Raw genomic sequence first — 20,981 nt, 5'->3', positions numbered from 1 at the left:
GAAGGATCGACCACATGTGCCGGATCTCAGCCACTTACTGCTCGTTATTGATTGAATATTTGGATTACATTGTCGGCTGGGATCAATTTTTCAATGTCGAGTGAACATTTTTAAGTGCTGGTAATTTTAAGATCCTGCGGAGGGAGTTAGTATGACACTAGAAGCCACGTTAAACACACAAGAACACACGTAAGAGGTAATAAAATGGTGATGGTGATTCAAAATGGTGGTGTCCACAGGGACGAGGAACCGTTTGGTTTCCGCAGCAGGGACCAGGGTCCAAATTAAGTTCTGGAGGCATCTTATTACAGCACATCAACAAGGAAGTCACAGAAGACAATGTGCAACATATAAGAATTTTAGTTTTAAGCATTCAAAAACGAACTTTCTAAATCACAGACAGAATGTGACGACATAACAGTTTCAACACTATATTTTAGGTTAGCATGCTAACCAGCTAGCCCCGGGCCTGGACACCTCATTTTCCCAGCAGTCCAAAGCTTGCGCGTTAGCAGAGTGAACACCATGACTCACTTTGTAGTCCTGCTAGCTGCATGGCTAACTGAGCTAACAAGCTAACAGCAGCTATATTGTAAATAGAACACAGCTAACATCAGTTAGCAGTTATCTTGATGATATGCAGCCCCTGTTTATTGGAGTATAAATTCATCAGGTGGCCAGTTCTTACATATTGCACCTTTAATAGTCACGCACTGAAATGACGTGTTGCTTTTTTAAACGTCAGCTGCTTAAACTTTGCTGTTCTTCAGAAACACAGACGACAACATGCTGCAGGAACCTTTTAGTTCCCTCAAAGGTTGATCGATGAACTAATGTGGTGTTCCAGACATCTCGGGACTTGAACGTTTCTCAGCTTCTATTGACAGAGGTTGAAGAGCACTGTTGCATCAAACACTATAATCATGACTGCCACATGAATCTACACGCAGAGCTTTTGTTGGCATTGTTGCCTTGTAACTTGAGATGCGCTAATGGTGATGCTACGTGCACCTGTGGAAGTGGAAAAACACGGCTTGAATCGAATTTGCCTGCTGTAATATACAGCCCAGAGTCACACAAAATCAGTAGTTTGATTTGCAACATGCAAAAAACCTCCACGGCCCGTCTGCCATCAGTCTGACACATTGTACAACAGACGGACACACACATTCGGACCAGACGGCGGAGAACCGCTGACACTGATTTTGAGGATCAGAAACGACAATTTTCCGACAAGGTGGGTGTGTTTTAATAACTTTTAAAATAACTTCCTTCACATAACTATGCACATTAACAGGTTATATTAATGTTTTTGAGACTAATTTTCTTCCCGCAAGTATGAATGATGTTGATTATTATTCTGTTAATATTGTTGCAGGTCACTAAATAAGATTACAGATTAAGGGGACAGTTTGGGGTCTACTTGTGCGTAGGAATACGAATGTTGTACAAGGTCTTTCCTTCCTCGTCACAGACACTGAATTGACCTCCTCTGGATGTGTTTCTGCTCTGGGGCTGAAGTTATTAGCTTAATCTGGCACGTTTTACAACCTTCCCCCTCAACACATTTATCCCCAGATTGCATTTATTACAGTCTTTTGCAAAGAAGCTGCGAGTGTCAGCTTGTCCAGTCATGAATCTTTGTTGCAAATGCCCCCAAAGAATACGTCCCTACGTCCCTCCCTAGCTTTGCTTCCAGCTCCCCCAAATGTTTTCTTCCAGTGCGTTATTCTGAAAAACACAGCAGGAATGTGTCCGATGTAGATGATCAGAGGAACAATTAGAGTGATGTGTCGGGTGTGAAGGTGGGAGTGTCTGGAGTTTTGAGTGTATTTGTGGTTTAGGTTGCCGTTTCTTCTTTCTTCTTCTACCCAGTCCTCCATACAAATATGTCGGTCGATTCCTCCTCCAACTCCTCGCTCCATCACGCCTTCGAGGACTGCGCCATCTTCAGGAAAAGCATTCCCGTCTATGTAGCCCTCTGCATCAGCCTCCTCCTCCTCTTCCCTCTCTTCATCCTCGTCCTCTGTGTGGGCTGCCAGCGATGGAGGAAACAGCGCTCCGCTGCCGCCGCAGGTCCAGTGACGAGCCACTCTGACGTCTTCACCTTCAACATGGTCGTCCTGGAGCTGATCGGCATCTTGGGATTGTGCTTGAACTTTTTTGGTGCCTACAATAATCAACCAGGTGTACTTAGAGTTGGGTCCTTAATGGCCGCCATCACCGTGCCTGGAGAGAGTCTGTTTCACCTCCTCACCTGTGTGGAGCGTTACCTGGCTGTCGTTCACCCCGTCACCTACCTGGGACTGAAACAGACGGGTGGAGTCAGGATCCGAAACGTGATCATCGGGTGTGTTTGGCTCCTTTGCTGGGGATTATCGTCTCTATCAGAATTCAGTTATCGTTTCTTGACCATCTCTACTTTGGTGTTATTGCTCTTCTCCACCATTGCCGTCGCTTATTGCAGCTTAACTGCTCTCTGCGTTCTGATTCGTCCGGGGCCAGGGGAAGTGGGTGGGAAGAGGAAGCCGGCTGACCAATCGAAACAGAGGGCTTTACACACCATGATGGCTGTAGCGGGAACTCTGCTGTTGAGGTTCTTGGGCAGCTTTGTCGCCACCATAACACAGTTTTCATCAGACTTAAACGACATTGATAAATGTTTAGTGATACTGTCTGCAGCCTGGTTTTGTCTGCCCAGCAGTCTGGTGTTACCGCTGCTGTTTCTGCACCGGGCCGGAAAACTACCGGGCTGGAAACACAACACTCACTGTATTTGTTTGAAATAGTCTCTCCGTTTGTCCAGCATCCTGAAATCCAAACATATATACAGGTGTTACTGTGTTGTTGCCAGGTTGGTTTTTAACGTTCCACAATATGTGTTTGACATTTTGAGGTTTTTAGTGGCAGAGTTTGGGGAATTAACTGGGATTATAAAGACACTTTATCCATCATTGACTCACTATTGGTTATGCTACGTTATCTCCAATAAATAACTGAACAAACTGGATTGATTTGTTTCATTTAGGTGTATTTTCTGTGTTATGACAACACAATACTGGGTACCAGACTCACTTAAAACACATTTTTGGCCATTTGTTTACAGAGAAAACTCACCATAAACACAATCGTTTGTGTTTTTGCTCCATGACCAGCTGTTTCCCCCCAAAAGCAGAGAGAGTTTGTTACTGCTGCATCCAAAAAAAACAACCTTTTACATGAAACCCTACAAACACATCATGCCAGAACCAGATGTTGATCTCCAGATGTTTTTTCTTCTCTCCTTACTTTACCTTTAAAAAAGGAGCAGTATGTAGATTTGGAGAAGAAACTCAAACTGTTTACAACATTAACGACGTAATAACACAATTTGTTTTTCCATAAGTGAATCAACAGGCTGTTTCTCAGAGTCAAATAAGGTCAAGAACGCTGTTTGAAGCCAGACAGGTGGCAGGGTCCGCCACATGTAAACAAAACAGGATGAAACTGTGTCACCCTTTAAGGTCACTTTGTTTATTCTGTTTATTCAGTCATGGAAACAAAGAGAGCTCATTTACTAAAAACAAATCAGCCATTGAAGATTTTTCTCTCCTCTAATGAGGTGCAGACAGTTTCACTCACACTGACGTTAATCACTGAATATTAAGCGTCTGAATCCGGAGCGGTGTGGAGACTTTTCCATACAGTAGCTACACTGACGTCCATTACATTTGAGAGAATTCAAATGAGCTGCCAGCAGAGACTGATGCTCAGTCAAATCAAACGCTGCTGCAGCCTCGCAGCTGGCGTGCACACAAGACTGTATGACAGGTGTTTTATAGTTCAGTATCCTGATTTACCTTCTTGCGGAGGCTGATTGCATGAATGTCCATAAGGAAGGTTTTCAGTTATAATCTGAGCTCTGAGGGCGGCTCTTCCCAGCTGTAACCGCAAATATATTCCACGAAGAATGTAAAATGTTCATGCATAAGATATAGATCTCAACACCGCTGTTCAGACTGTTTCTAGCTTTCAGTGTGGGGCAGCAGGTAGATGAAAAACACAGCAGGCTTTCTATAAAAGATTGATAAAAGCAGCAGAGTGGACAGAAAAGGAATTTAGTTTACAGAAGAGGTGGATTCTCTGCAGGAGCTGCAGTGTGTGAACCTCAAATGGGAATAAAACACTTGTGACACCAGGGAAATATGACTGTATGATGTTTGTTTTATGTATTAACGTGAGATAAACGTTTGCTGTGTCAGAAAAATCTGAAAATCTGCTTCCTACCTCCCATCAAACGTATTCATTTGAATTCGAAAGAGGCAAAAACCGCCTCAAAAGACGCTGATTGAAGAATCATTTTTCAGGATTTTGCAGTTTCCATTAATCTTTTCGCCGAGTTATTTAAAAATATGATGTCAGAAACCCTGCCTGTCCCGTAGGCGGTGAATCAATCCGCTAATAACAGAATTTAATGTTTCCTCTTTCCTCCAACTCACCAGTTTCATCCTCTCCCATCCCAAAACCTGAACAATTGATAAAATTATGCTCTCTGTATTTGTGGACTTGCGCGGCTCGTTATCTAAATGGATTCAGGAGTTTTTTTAAGAGCGTATTTCCCCGACAACCAGAGTAGAACGGCACCACGCTCGCTGCTGCGTTCCTATACTGATACACTGAGCGAGATGGACGGCTTTATAAATAGCAGCTGCTGTGAGTTTACATGTCAGACACATTGATTAACAGAGATAGAGAGAGATAGAGAGAGAGAGAGAGAGAGGGATCGATTGATTGAAAAGGAATAGCTCGGGTCGATGCTGGATACGGGCCGGGGGGGCTGAAGAGTCAAACCAGACAGCCGGCCCAGTGACACGTCTAATGGTCTGGAAGAGGATTGATTTCATCCGACAAACAAAAGAGCATGTGATTATATTCACGCTGCTTTTTAGACGCTCGCGTATGACATGGGTTGATCGACTCAAGTGTTCGATCAATACAGCCAGACTTTAAGTGTTTCTCAATGAAGTCATTGTTATTTGTTCCAAACCGAACCTGACGTGCGTATTAATGTTTTATATGACTTCACATGAGGAATTTATTGATTAACGTGCGGCCTCGTGTTCCCCCCCCAGAGTTCAACACTCACAGCTTGCACAAGCCTCGACCCTCCAGTGACACACATTCATGTCGACTGACACGAAGCTCTGATTTTGAGGAAAGTTCAGCACGCACACACACACACACACACACACACACACACACACACACACACACAGACACACACACGCTGACACGAACACACACTGCCGTCTTCCATCAGCTTCAACGCTGTTCATTCTATGAATAAGAGGAGAGCTCTATTTTTAATCTGACACCGCAGTGTGGCTCTCAAGTCGCCCATGTTAACCGTAATACGGGCCGACAGGTGTGTGTGTGTGTGTGCCTGTGTGTGTGCGTGTGTGTGTGTGTGTGTGTCACAGAGCAGTGGTGTGGCGCACGGTGGGGTCTTAACCCACAGCTGCTCACAGTGACAACAGCCTGTCCAATCACATCACTGTTACACACAAAGACACCGTGCGCGCACACACACACACACACACACACACACACACACACACACACACACACACACACCACACACACACAAAAGAACAATAAAAAGCATTTGAAGAAGCTAGGCTACTCACTAGCTAATGCGCTAACATGACTTAGATTGCTGATAAAAATATTTGCAGCTGCACTAATCAATAGTTTCATGTTAGTGATATCAAACACATTAATAATGACAACAGAGATTATCCCTCATTTCCACTCAGTTTTATCTAAGCTTTGACTAAAATACCCCCGTATCAAGTAGTATTGAATCCTCTTCAATCAAAAAAAAAAAAAAAAAAGGCAATTTGTGTGGTTTTGCTGGCAGGCAATCGCCACAAGTGATCTTCAATCAATCAATCAATCTCAATTTGAGCCAATTCACAACGTGATCCAGCATTTCCCCCACCAGCAAACACTTGGCGACAGTGGCGAGAAAAAAACTGCCTTTTAACAGGAAGAAACCTCGAGCAGAACCAAACTTAGTGGTTGGCGGCCATCCGTCAATGTAACGCGACATGCGATTGGTCCTTGATACAGTCGTTGGTGTGATGCGGTCCAGTTGGCGCTTGGTTTGTCTAGATGTCAGCAAAACGTTTGAAAGTTTTGTTAATAATTGCGTCAAATGTGGAAGGAGTACATCATGAAAAACTGTGAGTAACATGATAAAGAACCTCGAGGAGGACGTACGGAGGGAACTTGTTGTTCCCATGGCTTTTTCTCAGGTAAGATCAATGGTTTTCTCAGGCTGAAAATGCTCATCTTACTATGTTAAAACTTGGCTTGGATTGATCTGAAAATAAAGAAATGTTAAGGATTGCCCACTAACTTACGCCACATCATAATCAGAAAAACAACAATGAGGGTCGAGTATGAAAGAAGCTCTTCATGACCCACACTAACATTTCTTGTGACCTCCAGTGGCTGAAGCAAGTACTACTGCTGCAAAGGAGGAAGTAATATAAAAAGTTAAAAGCCTGCATGGAGAGGAGGTCAAATAAGCGCTGGTCAAATTGTTTCCTACTCCAGGTGCATTTGAAGTAACCTAAACCCAACCAAACTGCGAACGTACAACGAAGGTCCTGGTTTGTTGTTTTAGCATCAGTGATATATGTTGTTTTAGGAGTTGCTGCTGATCAATCCATTTGGTTGTTTAGATGTAACGATGGGTTTAACTTAATCAAGTACTATATTGGTAAATCAAACTTTATTGTTTTGGGTCCATCTCATCCCATCAGCGTAACTTCCAACTATAGCAGTCAAGCTCTGAAAACACACTGTATGCCGCCTGTCCAGCTACACTGGCAGTGAAACAAAATTAGCATTTAGCAGCTAAACAGCCAGATGTATAATTCAGGAGTTTCCGAACACCAAACTACAGCTTGACAACAGTGTCAATCGTCTCTTAGTAGCTGCCTCTGCTGCCCCCTGGTGGCCAAAATCTTGCTAATACTCCTTTAAAGAGCGAAGTTACACCATCTGCTGAAATGTAAAGCCTGCAGCACAACCAGCAAACTATGAACTCAAGAATAATATCAGCTGTGTTATGATCTTCAGAGACTTTTTATTTTGTTTCAGTCAAAAGAAAATATTTTTTCTCCGTCTGATGTGTTTATATCAACTCTTGATGCTACAGAATCACTGTGTGCTGCCTGTAAGTGGTGAGCCGGTCTCCTCTTTTTATTTATGGGTGTTATATCATCTTTATTGGATTTTTTTTCAGAGCAGCGTTATCGTGCGAAGCCTCTCTGGTGATTTACTCGTCTCTCTCTCTCTCTTTGTGTCTCTTCATTCTCTTCTGTCCGGTTTTTTACCCTCGTCATGATCTCTTCTCCAAATACATCGTTCTCGATAACTCAGTCTTCCTTTTCCTCCCTCCGTCAGCATCTCACACACACATACATACACACACACACACACACACACACACACACAGTCGGGTTTCCTTGCTGCATCTCGACGAGTGACAAAACACCACTGCAGCTCTCTGCAGGAAACTCCTTCAGACACATCACTCACAACAGGAGACGCACACACACACACACATGCGCGCGCACACACGTTCAGTCTTGCTACTTGTCTCAACAGGAACTGACTGGAATAGTAGTACCTCCAGGCAAGAGGTATGAGTGTGTCAGTCTGTGTGTGTGTGTGTGTGTGTGTCACTTGCCTTTTATTTTTCCTGTTTTTTCCTGCTTGTCTGCTCACTGACCTTTTTCTGATATCACACTCTTAAATCCCCCCGCGACTAAATGAAGCTGTGCGTTGACCGGAGGCCGTGTTGTGTGTTTGTGTTTCAGTGTTTAGTAACGTGTGTGTACTTTAATGTATTGGTTCCTCCGTGGAGGTTGGTAGGAAGTGCAGCAGCGGGTTGACTGACACTCGTGTACGTACGTACACTTTGCAAAATCTGCACTTATTCCGATGCATCGTATTTTTCATTTTCCAATTTGTTAAATAGGTTTCTAGTTAATGTCATGTGCGGCGTCCTCTTCGTCCTTCCCTTGAGCTGTGCTGTGACATTATACATTAATGAATCACAGCGTAGATGGGACATAAACTTCTCCTCAAGGCTCTTTGAGATCTATGTGAATCTTTCTGTGGAGCGCTGGCCACGAGCCGGTCGGCGGAACAAAATGTTTCACATTTCTGCAAACCTCAAAAACCTTCACATTTGTACGTGTTGTACGCATCGTGTCAGCATTTACACAATCCGTGTCATATCGTGATTAGGTTGCATGGATTTGAGCTGAATTTCATGTTGGGAATAACGGCAAACCAGAGACAAGTGTTCAAGACTGTGTTTCAACATTTGTAAGTGCCAAACCATTAGATTTTATTTATTGTTTTACAAGATATCATGATATTTTCATGTTGTGTTTGTGCCGACCAAAACACATATTTTACCCTAAGCCTTAAAAAAGTTTTGTATACAGCTCTTGGCTGTGACGTAATAATGACATCCCTTCCTCTCTCTTTTCCTTTAACACATCAGCACACCTCTCAACAAACTTATTACATATTAGTGCCACGATTTGTACAAAGACTTCAGAGCTAACACGAGTCCTGAGTCATCTGCCCGTGCTTGTTGTCACTCACTGTAATAAAAGTCCTGGACCGATGGACCGATTGTGTTTCCAGGTCGAACAGAGGCAACGACGAGAACAATCCAGACGGGTCCAGAGGTGAGAGGCCATCTGGTGACTGAGCGGCCCCGACAAGAACTACTACAGCTGGCCAGCATCTGGTCCCAGAGGCCCCCTGGGCTCCATCCAGAGGACCGGAGCCAGCAGCTGGAGGGCAATCAGTGAAGCGCCCGAGTCTGAGTCCAGCTGCTGTGACAGAAGAAGAGACGGCTGGGTGGACGGATGGATACAGTTAGTGGGAAGGAACAGAGTGGAGCCAGGACTGGAGGGCATGTTGCTCTCTATGGAGGAGTGAAAAGCCACTTTTCAGACTTCAGTAACTGTGACTGTGTAATGAAGTCAGGGAGAGAAACAGCAGGAAGAAGCTTCTTCATTTCAATTTTTAACCACATCTGTTGAAGATCTAAAAGTTTTATAATCATCTTTGTAGTCTTTGGACAATTTCAGAATCAGATTTTAAACAATACCATCAGGTATACACCCCACCTGCATCTTTAGTGTCTTACAGCGTTGTTAAAATGTAGTCGTGTATTTTCTGGTAATTGATGTTTAATTTATGGTTTTATTTGACTACAAAGCCGCAAGACAAACTGTTCTTGCATCCACAAGCAGCATTTAGCCTACAGGTTTAAGTCTCATTAGCTCTCCATAGATTTCCCATGATGCCTTTCAGTTAGTTGCTTGAGAGGCGCCACACTTGCTGTGGGCGACCGGACTGAGAGGATATAGAACCGGACACTATCAGGCGCCCAGCAACCTGAACATTTTTGAGCCTTTAGGCAGATAGATATCCGTTAGCGAAGTTAGCTAGCCACACGCTATAGCTCTTTTTTGACACCCCATGTGTGAAAGAGCTGCTAAAAATTATGGTGAATGATGTCCGACCTCATCATTCTTCATTTTAGCAGCCAGCTAGGCTAGCTGACAGGCTAACTGTCTAGCTAGCATTTTATCTAAATGACTGAATTAGCTAAAAAGACTTTTTTACGCTAAACAATAAATGAGAACTGTGAAGATTGAAGCATTTTAAACAAGTTAGGGATGAAAACGCAGAGATAAAGTCGTATGGAGTTAGAACATGGAGCAAAAGAACGTGCAGTCATCATGCAGGTGGAGAATATAGTAAGCTAACATTAGCCACCACAAGCTAACGGTGACACCAGACCAAAATGTCAAAGGAGTGTATTGAGATGAACGAAGATGTTTTTCTCAGTGTTGTTGTAGCTTTAGGCTACAAGTAAACACAACATACTGTTTTGAGTAAAATTAAGTAGATATTGCAACCAACACATTGTTAACACAAATAAAAGCTGCGCACATCTGACATTCATTATTAAAGAAATAAAAACCAGATTAAAGCTCGACTCCTTCTTTTTTCCCTGCTCCCCTTCATCTTCTCCCTCTCATGCCCTGCCAACAGATCATCAATACACACTTCCCTTTTTTTTTTTTTTTTTTATTCCTGTCTCTCTGAATCATCCATGGCACTCTCGTGATGTCGATACCTTCGTCATCATCATTACCGAGCTCCACTTAAAGACCACTCTGCTGCACACCTCGGCGAGATAATGGCCGGCATGTGCGCGAGTCGTGCTCACTCCCACGCTCGCAGGTGGACTCCCGGTCAGGTACATACGCCAGCTCCACAGAGCGAGCCAGGTGGGAATGAAAAACTCTCCGAGGAGATGCACGTTTGGCTTGTTGAGCTGGTCTGAGGTTTCACATTTATGGCTATTACCGCAAAGACAAAAAGCACACGTCTCCAGGCATAATGATAGTTTCACTGATGTGCCCCATTAGACCGAATCAATGAGGTTAAAGCTGCTTTGTGGAGAATATGAACATGCACAACTTTAGCACCTCCTAGTGGTTAGCAACAGTGTCGCAAACAGGAAGTAATGTACAAACACACTCACATAGTATTAACATGGCGGCTTTACAGCAAAAATAATGTCAGATTTTTCATAATTAAGTCCAACATATTAAGTTATAGACCATGTTCATCTTGGAAAAACTATAACATACGTCAAAAAATCAAGCAGGAAGTCACAAGGAGGAGTGTAGAGAGAGAAATCTGGGATAGTGGATGGATTAAAAAAAGGACTTTCATTCAGGAGGTTGATGTTTGTGTCCAGTGTGAAACCAAAGGTACACAGTGTAACACAAGTTACTCTGGTAATGTAGATATGTTTGTATAGGATGTGACAGATGTAACGTAGTGATCAAACCCAAACAGGGATGTATTACAAACACGAAGAAGTATTTTTCTTGCCAAACGTAACCAGACTGCGACCGTACATTGATGACCAGGTAAAAGAAATTACTGGTCTGCCAATCATTTACAATATATTCAAAAACATAGGATATTTATCAAAAAGCATATATCAGAAAACAGGCAAAACTCCTAGAACCAAGGAAATACAAAACATTGAAAAACTAAACCAAACCAGGATAAAGCGTGGGAAACGCAGATGAATCACAAGGATTAAACACACGGGAAGAAAATCGGGACAATCAAAAGGAATGAAAACAAGACAAAGACAGGAAGTAATTAAACCCTACAAAATAAAACAGCAAGTGGTAAAACTAAATAAAAACTAAACTAAATACATGCTAACGACAGCTAGTCCCTACAGCCAAAGATAACTACCGCAAAGAGTACAGTGAGCAGCAGTTAGCGGTTGTGCTGCCCCCTAAAGTTTCAGAGCTGCCTCTGAATTCAGACCTATTACCACCAATTACACCTTTAAAGGCAAAGAAAACCTCAAGGGAGACTTAATTAGCTGCTTAGAAATGTAAGAAAAACAGATTTTTGATGATTTTTCAAACACAATCGGTCCAATTTGTCATTATCACAGCGAGACAGAGGCATTTCAAGCTTAGAGAGGAAGGACACTTTACATTTGCGTCAACCAAAAGGCTCTCTGTAGTCCATCAATTGCTCCCTCCCTGACTCCCTCTCCCTCTTGACCTTTCACTGAGACCTTTAATCAAAGCAGAGTTATGGCTCCCCAGAGCCACCGCTAACTACCGAATCACACGTCCCGACAGCGCTGTAGGGATTCGGTGGGTCTGAAAAGTCGGTGTCCTCCTCTTAATCCTACAGTAGCGCGCTGAATAATGCATGTTTGTCTCCGCTCGGGAAAGAGACGACAGCGCCACTGGTGATTCAGCGTGTGATTCAATCTCAAACGCTGTTCAAGACCTCCGTTCCTGCGAAACAAGAGGAGAGGCCTGTAAATGATGCAGGAGCCCCCTCGGTGCGACAGGGTCAGCGTCGAGATGCGTCACCGCTGAGCTTCAGTGATTCAGCAGTTTCTAAAATGAGATTTCAGCGCAAGTACACGCACGTTTATACGGTTATGATCATGTGAACTTTAAACGACTCTATTTAATTGAGATGTCACGTGAAAGGAGTCGCTGGGAGTCACAGAGCTGCGGAGAATGATCACCAGACTCCTCAGTTTCCCTCAAAACGAGCCATCGTGACGTCCGTAAGGTTGTCACAGCTGCACAGTAACTGCTCAGGCCTGTGTGTGCTGACCAATCAGAGCAGACTGGGGGGGCCTTAAAGAGACAGGCACCAAAAGTGAGTGTTCGGACGAAAAATAATGTGTTTTTTGAACATTAAAGTACGTAAAGGTAGTTGAATTCCAAAAAACATTAAATTTGACTTAAAGTCCAAGTATGAACCTGTAAATGAGCGTAATATGGAACCTTTTCATTATATTTCAGTAAGTGTAGACTTCTAGAAATCGTGCCGAGATGCAGTGGTGTCTTGCTTATAAATGTTGAAACATAGTCTTGAACAGCGGTCACTGGCTTGGAAATCTTGCCTGTGACTCCACCACCTCCACCTCCACGTCATACCCAAGTCATTGTTGGAAGCCTATGACACAAACGAACGTGAGTGCACCAGTGGGTCACAGAAACGTTGAAAGCTGACCTGTTGAGCGACCGGTGCTAACGTTATCCTTACGAGACGACCGAAAACAACACAAAATGCATCAAAACGTCACAATAATCCCTCCAATATCTGTGTACATATACAGAGAAATCTCACTTATTACTTGCCGAACTTCCACACTACAATAATAATAAAACAGTAAAGATCCATATGAGCCGGTGGATTTTCCGTTGAGCAGCAGACTCTTGGGAATCCCACTGGTTGTTGTGTGAAGGAGTGTGTAGGTGTGTGTGTGTGAGGAGGGGGGAGTCGTGTTAGTCATCCACTCCGACTGCTGAGACGACTCCAGCAAGTGTGCACGGAGGGATTTAAGTCTGCTTATCCTGTTTCCTACAGCGCCACCACGAATCTCTTCCGACGCCAGACGCACAGGCCAATGCACCACTGCCCTAAATATGAAGGAGTTACGCAACCGTGCGGCGTCCGTCCTCCCGCCACCACCATCCTGGAGCAGAACAGAGCCGAAAAACGCTAACCAGTGATGTAATACAGTTTTGACTTTGGCATGCTTTGTCACCACTGTACGACAAGAGAGCAAAGGAGTAAGAGTGGAGCGGGGAACGGAGAGAGGAGAGAGACGGGCCGGCTCCCTCTGCTACAAAGCAACGCCGGAGCCAGCCAGATGATGATGTAACAGCTCTCAATTACCCATGGTGCTTTGCTGGAAAGATGAATGAAGTGGTATGCAAGGGGAGAGAGAGAGAGAGAGAGAGAGGGGCGTCAATGAAGACAAGCACTCTGCATTTCATCTGTATTCTGATCACGCGTGGTGATTCATACACGTCCACGGATTAAGAAAAGGAAAAAAAAAGAAAAAGAAAAGGAAGACGAGGTGCTTTAACTGATTGGAGGGAGTCGTGTGTGTGTGTGTGTGTGTGTGTGTGTGTGTGTGTGTGTGTGTGTGTTTGCATCAAAAAGAAACCAAAAGCTTCTTTCCTCCCTCTCAGTTATCCTCTGTTGCTCGTGGACTTAACGGCGAATAAAGAGAGGTGAAGACACGCGAGGGGAGGGAAGAAGGGTTGGCAGAGTGCAGAGCGCGTGGGCCGGCTCGGGAGTTTCCTGCACTAAAGGTGTGATGATGTAACTGAGCCGTGAAAGAAATACAAGTTTTTTTTATTTAGTTATTTATTCATTTTATCAAACACGAGGGAGGATCACATCACGGCAGGCGGGCAAAGAGTCACGCACCCGTTTAACCAAATAAAAAATTAATCTGACGGTGGAGGACGCCGAGGAATCCAAGAAGAATTAATTGATTTTCAGCACGGCCGCTTCAAAAGCAGTGAAGTGCTTAAACAGACCAGTTCGTGTTGTTTTTATTCATATTAATAATAATTTATAATATTTGTATTTACATGTTTAAGAGAGTTTCAAAGGTATAATGTCACATTTCTGGAAAAAATGACCTTTGTTATATATTGTTTTGAGTTGTGTACTTACATGGTGGGCGTCGCCTGCTCAGGCCTGTGTGTGCCGGCCAATCAGAGCAGACTAGGGGCCTTAAAGAGACAGACACTGGAATGAAAAATAAGGAAAAAAAATACGTCTTTTGAACATTATGATCTAGTATACCTCAGATAAAGCCTGACCTTAAATGAACCTATGAACCTGGAAATGAGCAAACTACAGATCCTTCATGTTATAGTTCGATAAGCGTAGATTTTTTTTAAACATAATAAAAACTAAAAACACATCTGGAAACTTGTGCTGAAGTCTCAGTGTCTCACTTACAGATGTTGAAACACAGTCTCATACTGTGGTCACTGGCTTGGAAAGACTTCTTGCCAGTAACTCCAACAACATCAACACCACTCCGCTTCACGGTGGTACGTAGCCTGACGATAAAGAAAGAAATGTTTAAAAATGACGAGACCTTTGTTACGTATCATGTCGAGAACAGTATCCCAAATGTTTCTCGTGATGCTTGAAACCAGAGATATCCGTCATTTTGCTCAAGATAACCAAACATTCAAGGCAACCATGAACCACCGCCCATAACAATCGAAAAAATGTCATTGGAATCGTAACTAAACTTAACAAATTGCAATTATTATTACTTGTATTAAAATGTGTTATAGAGAAGTTATAAAGGCTATGGCACTGAGGAAAAACAACTTTCGCTACTTCAAAATCTTGTATGAATTCAAGATAGAAGTGTTATATGTTTATATGATTATTATAGGATATGATATTAATTTGTTGGGCTGCAGATGGAAATGTTTCACTTTTACTCCACTACATTAATTCTGAAGCTTTAGTTACTCTGTAGATTCAGATTTTAATTGAATTATAGCAGGGTACAAAGTCATTAACTCCATGTTTAGCGGCTGCAACAATAAAGTCACGTAAACTATTTATAATCCAATAAAATGTAAAGTCTTTTTTTCTGGAATTACACTGTGGTTCTGCGTTTTCCGTGTTTTATTAATTATTTGGTATCAATACAACATTTAATGAGATCACAGCAGAGATTAAAACGTTGGGCACCGTGATAGTTTATAGGAACAGGTTTAATAATATTTACTCTCAGGCTGTGAGATCTGATCATCCTTTAATGTGGATCAACATTAAATTTATACCGACTGGAACACTTCTGACTCCATCCAATCAATCAGCGTTTAACTCATTAGAACTTCATCACCCAGCTGCTGCACGCTCACACCGAGGACACGTGTGCACGCACGTATACACACACACACACACACATATACGCGCACGCCGCTCTCTTGTCATGCGTGGCGACACATGTGGGCCCGGCCCGTGCGTTCACGCGTGCGCGTGAGCAATGCAGTGAGACACCCAGCAGCACTGCTAGATTGCATAACCACCACCTTCACCTTCACCAGCACCACCATACATACATACATACACAAACACACACACACACACACACACACACACACACACGCACAGCTGCGGATGCAAATGAACAATGCACGATGCAGCATCTGGATTTAAACACTGTCTGTGCCTGACTTCTTCTTCTTCTTTTCTTTTTCTTTTTCTTTTTTTTTTTTTTAATCCTGTGACGCAATATTTCTGGGTGGGAGTAAATGAATCAGAAAAGTGGGGGTCAGCTTCACCTTTAAGGTAACTCAGGGGGAGGGACAGGTGTCACGAGCTGCTCTGCACCTGCATGTGTGTGAGGTGGGATGAAATCACCACAACACATATGCACATTACATGGAAAATAATAATAAAAAATAATAATACAAATAATACAAATGACTTAAAGCTATTTTTCTATCACATTTGTATACAAATATACTTAGATTTATTTCACTCTTTATGTTTATATTTATATGTATTATATTTTTAAAAATATGTGTACATGTATGTTTTATATAAATACATTTAAAAATATTTTTATATATAATATATATTTCTATACCTTTATATGAATATATGTTTTATTCTTTTTATTTATATATTATCTTTTATTCTTAAAATTATTTTAATATGTTTCTTTGCCATCAGTACGTAATTTATATATATGTATAGTTATACATATATATATATAACATTTTCTTATTCTTTATATATATCTTATATTCTTTAGTCTTTATATTTTTTAAATCGTGTTTATTCTTTTACATTTTTTTAAAAATATATTTTGTTTTTACTCTTTACATAAAAATATATATATATATTTTTTCTTCATATTTTTCTATTCCTCTCTATATTTTCGTTGTATTATTAATCCCCTCTCCCTCTCCGTGATTCACACACTGGCCGCGATGACGGGGACTGGAGGAGCCGAGACTTCTGACGTCAGACGATGAGAATGACAAGCACGTCCAATGAGGGGCCGAGGATGTGCAGCGCGAGGACGGAGCTTCCGACAGAAGGCTAATAACCATGCCAACCGAGGAATATAGCGCGCGCCGCTGACTGGGGGGGAGAGAGAGAAAAAAAGGGGGAGAAGAAGAAGAGAGCGAGGGGGGAAACCCTCGAAGAAGAACATATATTTAAAACAAAACAAAACAAAACAAAAAAAAACCACACAAAACATCCGGACACCGTGGAGGAGAACGGACGGGAGAGACGTGTCCTGCAGGGGAGAAGAAGAAGACAAGCGGGTAATTTTCTCTTTCTTCTTCTTCTATTTGCGTGTGTGTGTGTGTGTCTGTGGCGTGGTCTCCCTCTCATCTCTCCCTCCTCCTCCTCCTCCTCCTCCTCCTCCCTCCCTCCCTCCTCGCTCCCTCACTCGCTCGTTGGCTCAGGGACTGCACTGCTGCAGCTGAATGAAACTGATCCAGGTATTTATTTATTCTTCTCTCTTTTACTGACACACACGCCAACTAAAAGAAGAAGAGGAAGAAGAAAAGAAGACTGAGCAGCCATTAAAAAAAGAAAAGAAAAAGAAAAAAGCTTGCGGATGCTGCACGAGCTCCCTCTTTTATTTTATATTTTACCGCAGGGATGTGAGCCCCCCTCTCCGTCAGCTTGCGGGGGTTTGGGTGGATGTGGTGCTGCTGGTGGTGCTGGTGACCTTCCCCTGCCGTTTGCAGTCATTGACGGCGTGTGCGCGTGAGTGTGTGTGCGTGAGGAGGAGGGAGATGAAAAATAAGGGGGTGGGGGGGGGTGTGGAGGAAGGGTGTGTGTGTGTGTGTGTGTGTGTGGAGGTTGAGGTGGGAGGTGTGTGTGAGCGAGAGAGAGAGAGAGAGAGAGAGGGGGAGACATTTTTTTGTGAATGGAGCTCCTCGTCCTTTTTTTGGCGCGCGCGCGCTCTGGCAAGCTCCGAACTCAGCGAAGCTAAAATTAGCCTTGTGCCGATTCTTCTTCTTCTTCTTCCTCTTCTTCTTCTTCTTCTTCTGAATTGACATGCTAACGCACGCGCTCACGCGCGGGCACACGCTCATACACGCCACCCGGTGAATAGGGACGGCACAGCTACCACCAGCCGCCGTGCCCCAGGACGTCATGCACCATTTTTAGAGATGCTCTAAAAATAGATTTTGTTGATGATGGTTCAGACTGGGAGGAAATCGAGCATCCGACATCTTCTAGGTAGGAACGCAGCCCGACTTAAGCTTCCGCTCGCTGTCGGATTCTTTTAAAATTTTGTTGTTTTGTGCTCCGGAGCCAGAAATGGAGGGAATTTGCTTCTCGTTTATGGATTAACTTGCGTTCACACCTGCGGTTGTGCTGCCGCTAATTACCTGTCAGCATGGTGCGTGGGAGCTGCTGGTGACGTGCGTGCTCAGGGGGGGTCAAGAGCACGGTTGATTTCATGAATGAATGAATGAACGGATGGGCGGATGGAAGGACTGGATTGATTGATGGATGGGTGAAATATGTCTTTACTGCCCCCTTCATAAAAGGGGATGAACGTTAACACCCTCCCCTCTCCTTGTCCTTCGCTCCCCCCCCCGCATCCCTCCTTTGTTATGTCCTCGCCTCGTGCCTCCTCGTCCTGTTTCGATCACGCTCTCTGCTTTCTTTTCCATCCCCTCTTTTCCACAACAACCTCCCCTTCCTCCCTCGCGTCATACGTACGTTTTCTCTCACTCCTGTCTTTCCTCTGAAACTTGCCGTGTCGCTTTGACTCCTCGCTCTGTTTCGTTGGTCTTTTCAACCCGTCCTCGCTCTTATCTGAACTTTTCCCCTCCTCCCTTTTTCGTTCCACCCCTGACCCGCTGATATTTCTTTCTCTGTTTTTCCTCCTTCACAACTCCCTCCGGCTTTCTCATGTGCATATTTGATCATTCCCCGTCTGAACATTTCCCTCATTCCCCTTTCTCTTCTTCGTCTATCCTTTTTCCGAACCTGATCAATCCCTCCTTCTTCCACCTCCTTTCCTCTCCTTCTCTTCTCTCTCCAGCTATGATTCTCTCCCTGGCCGCCGCAGCAGCCATGAGTAGCGGCAGCGGTAGCAGCCTCAACTCCTCCTCCCCCCTCGACCCCTTCGACTCCTCCACCACGTGGAGCCTGGCCGAAGACCCCTCCAACTCCTCCTCTGAGCCCGTCGTGCGGACTCTGACCCCCGACCTCCAGCCGGCGACCACCGCCGTAGCTGTCCAGGAAGTTAGCCCCTGGGATATCGCACTCTGCGTGACGGGGACGCTCATCTCCTGCGAGAACGCCCTGGTGATCGCCGTGCTGTTCTACACGCCGACGCTCCGCGCTCCGATGTTCATCCTGATCGGATCGTTGGCGGTGGCCGATCTTCTAGCCGGGCTTGGCCTCATCTTGAACTTTGTCTTCACCTACCTGGTCGACAGCTCGGTGGAGTTTGTGACGCTGCTGTCGGTCGGACTGCTCATTTCGGCCTTCTCGGCGTCCGTCCTCAACATTCTCGCCATCACAGTGGACCGCTATCTGTCGCTGTACAATGCCCTGACCTACCACACCGAACGAACAGTCACCTTCACCTACGTGATGGTGATCTTCATCTGGGTGTCGTGCCTCACGCTCGGCCTGCTGCCGGCTCTTGGCTGGAACTGTCTGAGGGACGAGTCCACGTGCAGCATCTGCCGGCCCGTCACCAAAAACAACGCCGTGGCGCTCGCCGTCACCTTCCTGCTCGTCTTCGCCCTCATGATGCAGCTCTACCTGCAGATCTGCAAGATCGCCTTCCGCCACGCGCAGCAGATCGCCGTGCAGCACCAGTTCGTGGCCATCTCCACCACCAAAGGCGTCTCAACACTGTCGGCCATCCTGTGTGCCTTCGGGGCGTGCTGGCTGCCGTTCGCCATGTATTCCATCGTGGCTGACTCCAGCTATCCCGTAATATACACCTACGCAACGGTCCTCCCTGCTACCTGCTGCTCTGTGATCAACCCCATCATCTATGCGTTCCGGAACCCGGACATCCAGAAGTCGCTGTGGATGGCGTGCTGCGGATGCGTCCCGTCCAACCTTTCCCTCAGACCCAGGACCTCCAGTGACGTGTAGCAGGGACGGCCGGTTTCTGTCTGGCGTGATGCTCGACGCCGAGTCAGGGTTGAAGGATGGAGAGGACGCAACGGGGTTCAAGATGAGAAGGGTTGAAGGTTACGGCGTCCTCGACGCTTCATATCAGGGTTGGGAGGCTGATGGCGAGGGCACGGCTGGCCGCGCGTGGCGAAACGGAGGACGGTGCATGGTCCAAAAAGAAAAAAAACAAAAAAAAAAGATCAAGCTACTAAAGATCATGTCCTGATGGTGATGGTGGCCTGAAACCAACTGCAAAAACCTGATCAAGGTATCCTCATGGTGGTTGTAGGGAGTGTGTCAGGTGACTTTCCCAACCGACCTCCTTTAGGGTGCGAGAAGTGAGGCCTACTTCTCAAGAGTAGCATTAATGTGGCCGCGGGGTTTAGGAGCAAATGTCCTAAATCTCCGTTGGACCTGAGCTCGGGCAGCACTGCATGGTTATGCAATCAGAAGGAGTGAAACAGTCTTAAAATACTGTCTGTGTTTTCCACTGATGTGTTTGAAATTAAGTGGTGTGTGGATAAAAATACAACGAGCTAAATATACACAATGAATGACCTTGAGTATTCTCAATGAGCTATCTTTGCAGTCTTCTCCTGAGAGGGATAAAACAAGAATATTTCCTCCCTTGAAAACGCATTTTATCAACGTCGTTCCCTTGATCTGATGCAGATTAAGTCATTAATGAGTTTGTAGACGGAAAGTGCAACAATAATTATGCGCTGAGATTGAAATTAGACGATCATAAACAAGCCTGTGTTGACTTCTCCCAATGCCGACAGCACAATCTGCATTTTGTCAAACAGAGAAACACAGTTCTGCACGTGAAGTTGGCCACAAAAAAAAAAGCCTAATGCACAGATAACCCCCTGAAAACCAAGAGAGGGATTTTCCATATTTAGGCCGGCGTGTGTTGTCCTTGCCGTGATGAAATGAAATCTGCTCCCCCCCAGTCGGAGGGGAAAACGGGTTTCTCAGCCAGCCGCTGCGCCGTGACTGTGAAGCAGAGAGAGCTGAATTCAGCACCAAGGACAGCGCCACTGCAGAGCGCCGCTACCCTGGGAATGCTCTCTGCTGCTGCGGAGGGGGAGCGAGGGCGCTGAAAAGTAGGCTACGCTGTTCTCTACACCATCTTGATAGGGAGCGTGAGGCGGGCTGTTAAAGGACCATTCCAGCCGGATTGGAGCTTCTCTCACTCATTGACAACCCATCAGTTGTTTTTTTTCCCCCCAATACCTACATGACGGCTGAAGGTATGTTACATTTCTTTCAGTCCTGAAAAGAGAAAACAATTCGGTCAGTAAATGTGGTGACTCAGAGAGAAGCTTTTATTTTGGAACCACTTCCTGTTTCCACCAGGAGTCATTTCAAAAAGTGCA

General features: G+C 44.6%; 2 protein-coding genes across 3 annotated transcripts; both read left to right on the top strand.

The window, feature by feature from the left end:
- The first annotated feature begins 439 nt into the window (after positions 1–439).
- LOC119027452 lies at positions 440–2,986 on the top strand. The gene is made up of 2 exons (XM_037112659.1): positions 440–1,237; positions 1,876–2,986. The coding sequence occupies exon 2, from the start codon at positions 1,890–1,892 to the stop codon at positions 2,787–2,789; it is 900 nt and encodes a 299-aa protein (XP_036968554.1). The 5' UTR covers positions 440–1,237; positions 1,876–1,889; the 3' UTR covers positions 2,790–2,986.
- Positions 2,987–16,534: 13,548 nt separating this feature from the next.
- Positions 16,535–20,160, top strand: gpr185b (G protein-coupled receptor 185 b). Of its 2 annotated transcripts, XM_037113352.1 has the most exons (3): positions 16,535–16,763; positions 16,908–16,943; positions 18,509–20,160. In XM_037113352.1, exon 3 carries the CDS (start codon positions 18,511–18,513, stop codon positions 19,579–19,581), a length of 1,071 nt encoding a protein of 356 aa, XP_036969247.1. In that variant the 5' UTR covers positions 16,535–16,763; positions 16,908–16,943; positions 18,509–18,510; the 3' UTR covers positions 19,582–20,160. The 2 variants fall into 2 exon arrangements, with proteins under 2 accessions (XP_036969247.1, XP_036969246.1); XM_037113351.1 differs by lacking the exon at positions 16,908–16,943 and having other exon boundaries at positions 16,536–16,763.
- Positions 20,161–20,981: the final 821 nt, after the last annotated feature.

Source organism: Acanthopagrus latus, chromosome 10 (assembly GCF_904848185.1).
Source record: "Acanthopagrus latus isolate v.2019 chromosome 10, fAcaLat1.1, whole genome shotgun sequence".
In the NCBI taxonomy this organism is placed as follows: Eukaryota; Metazoa; Chordata; class Actinopteri; order Spariformes; family Sparidae; genus Acanthopagrus; species Acanthopagrus latus.
This window is presented reverse-complemented; position numbering and strand designations above follow the sequence as displayed.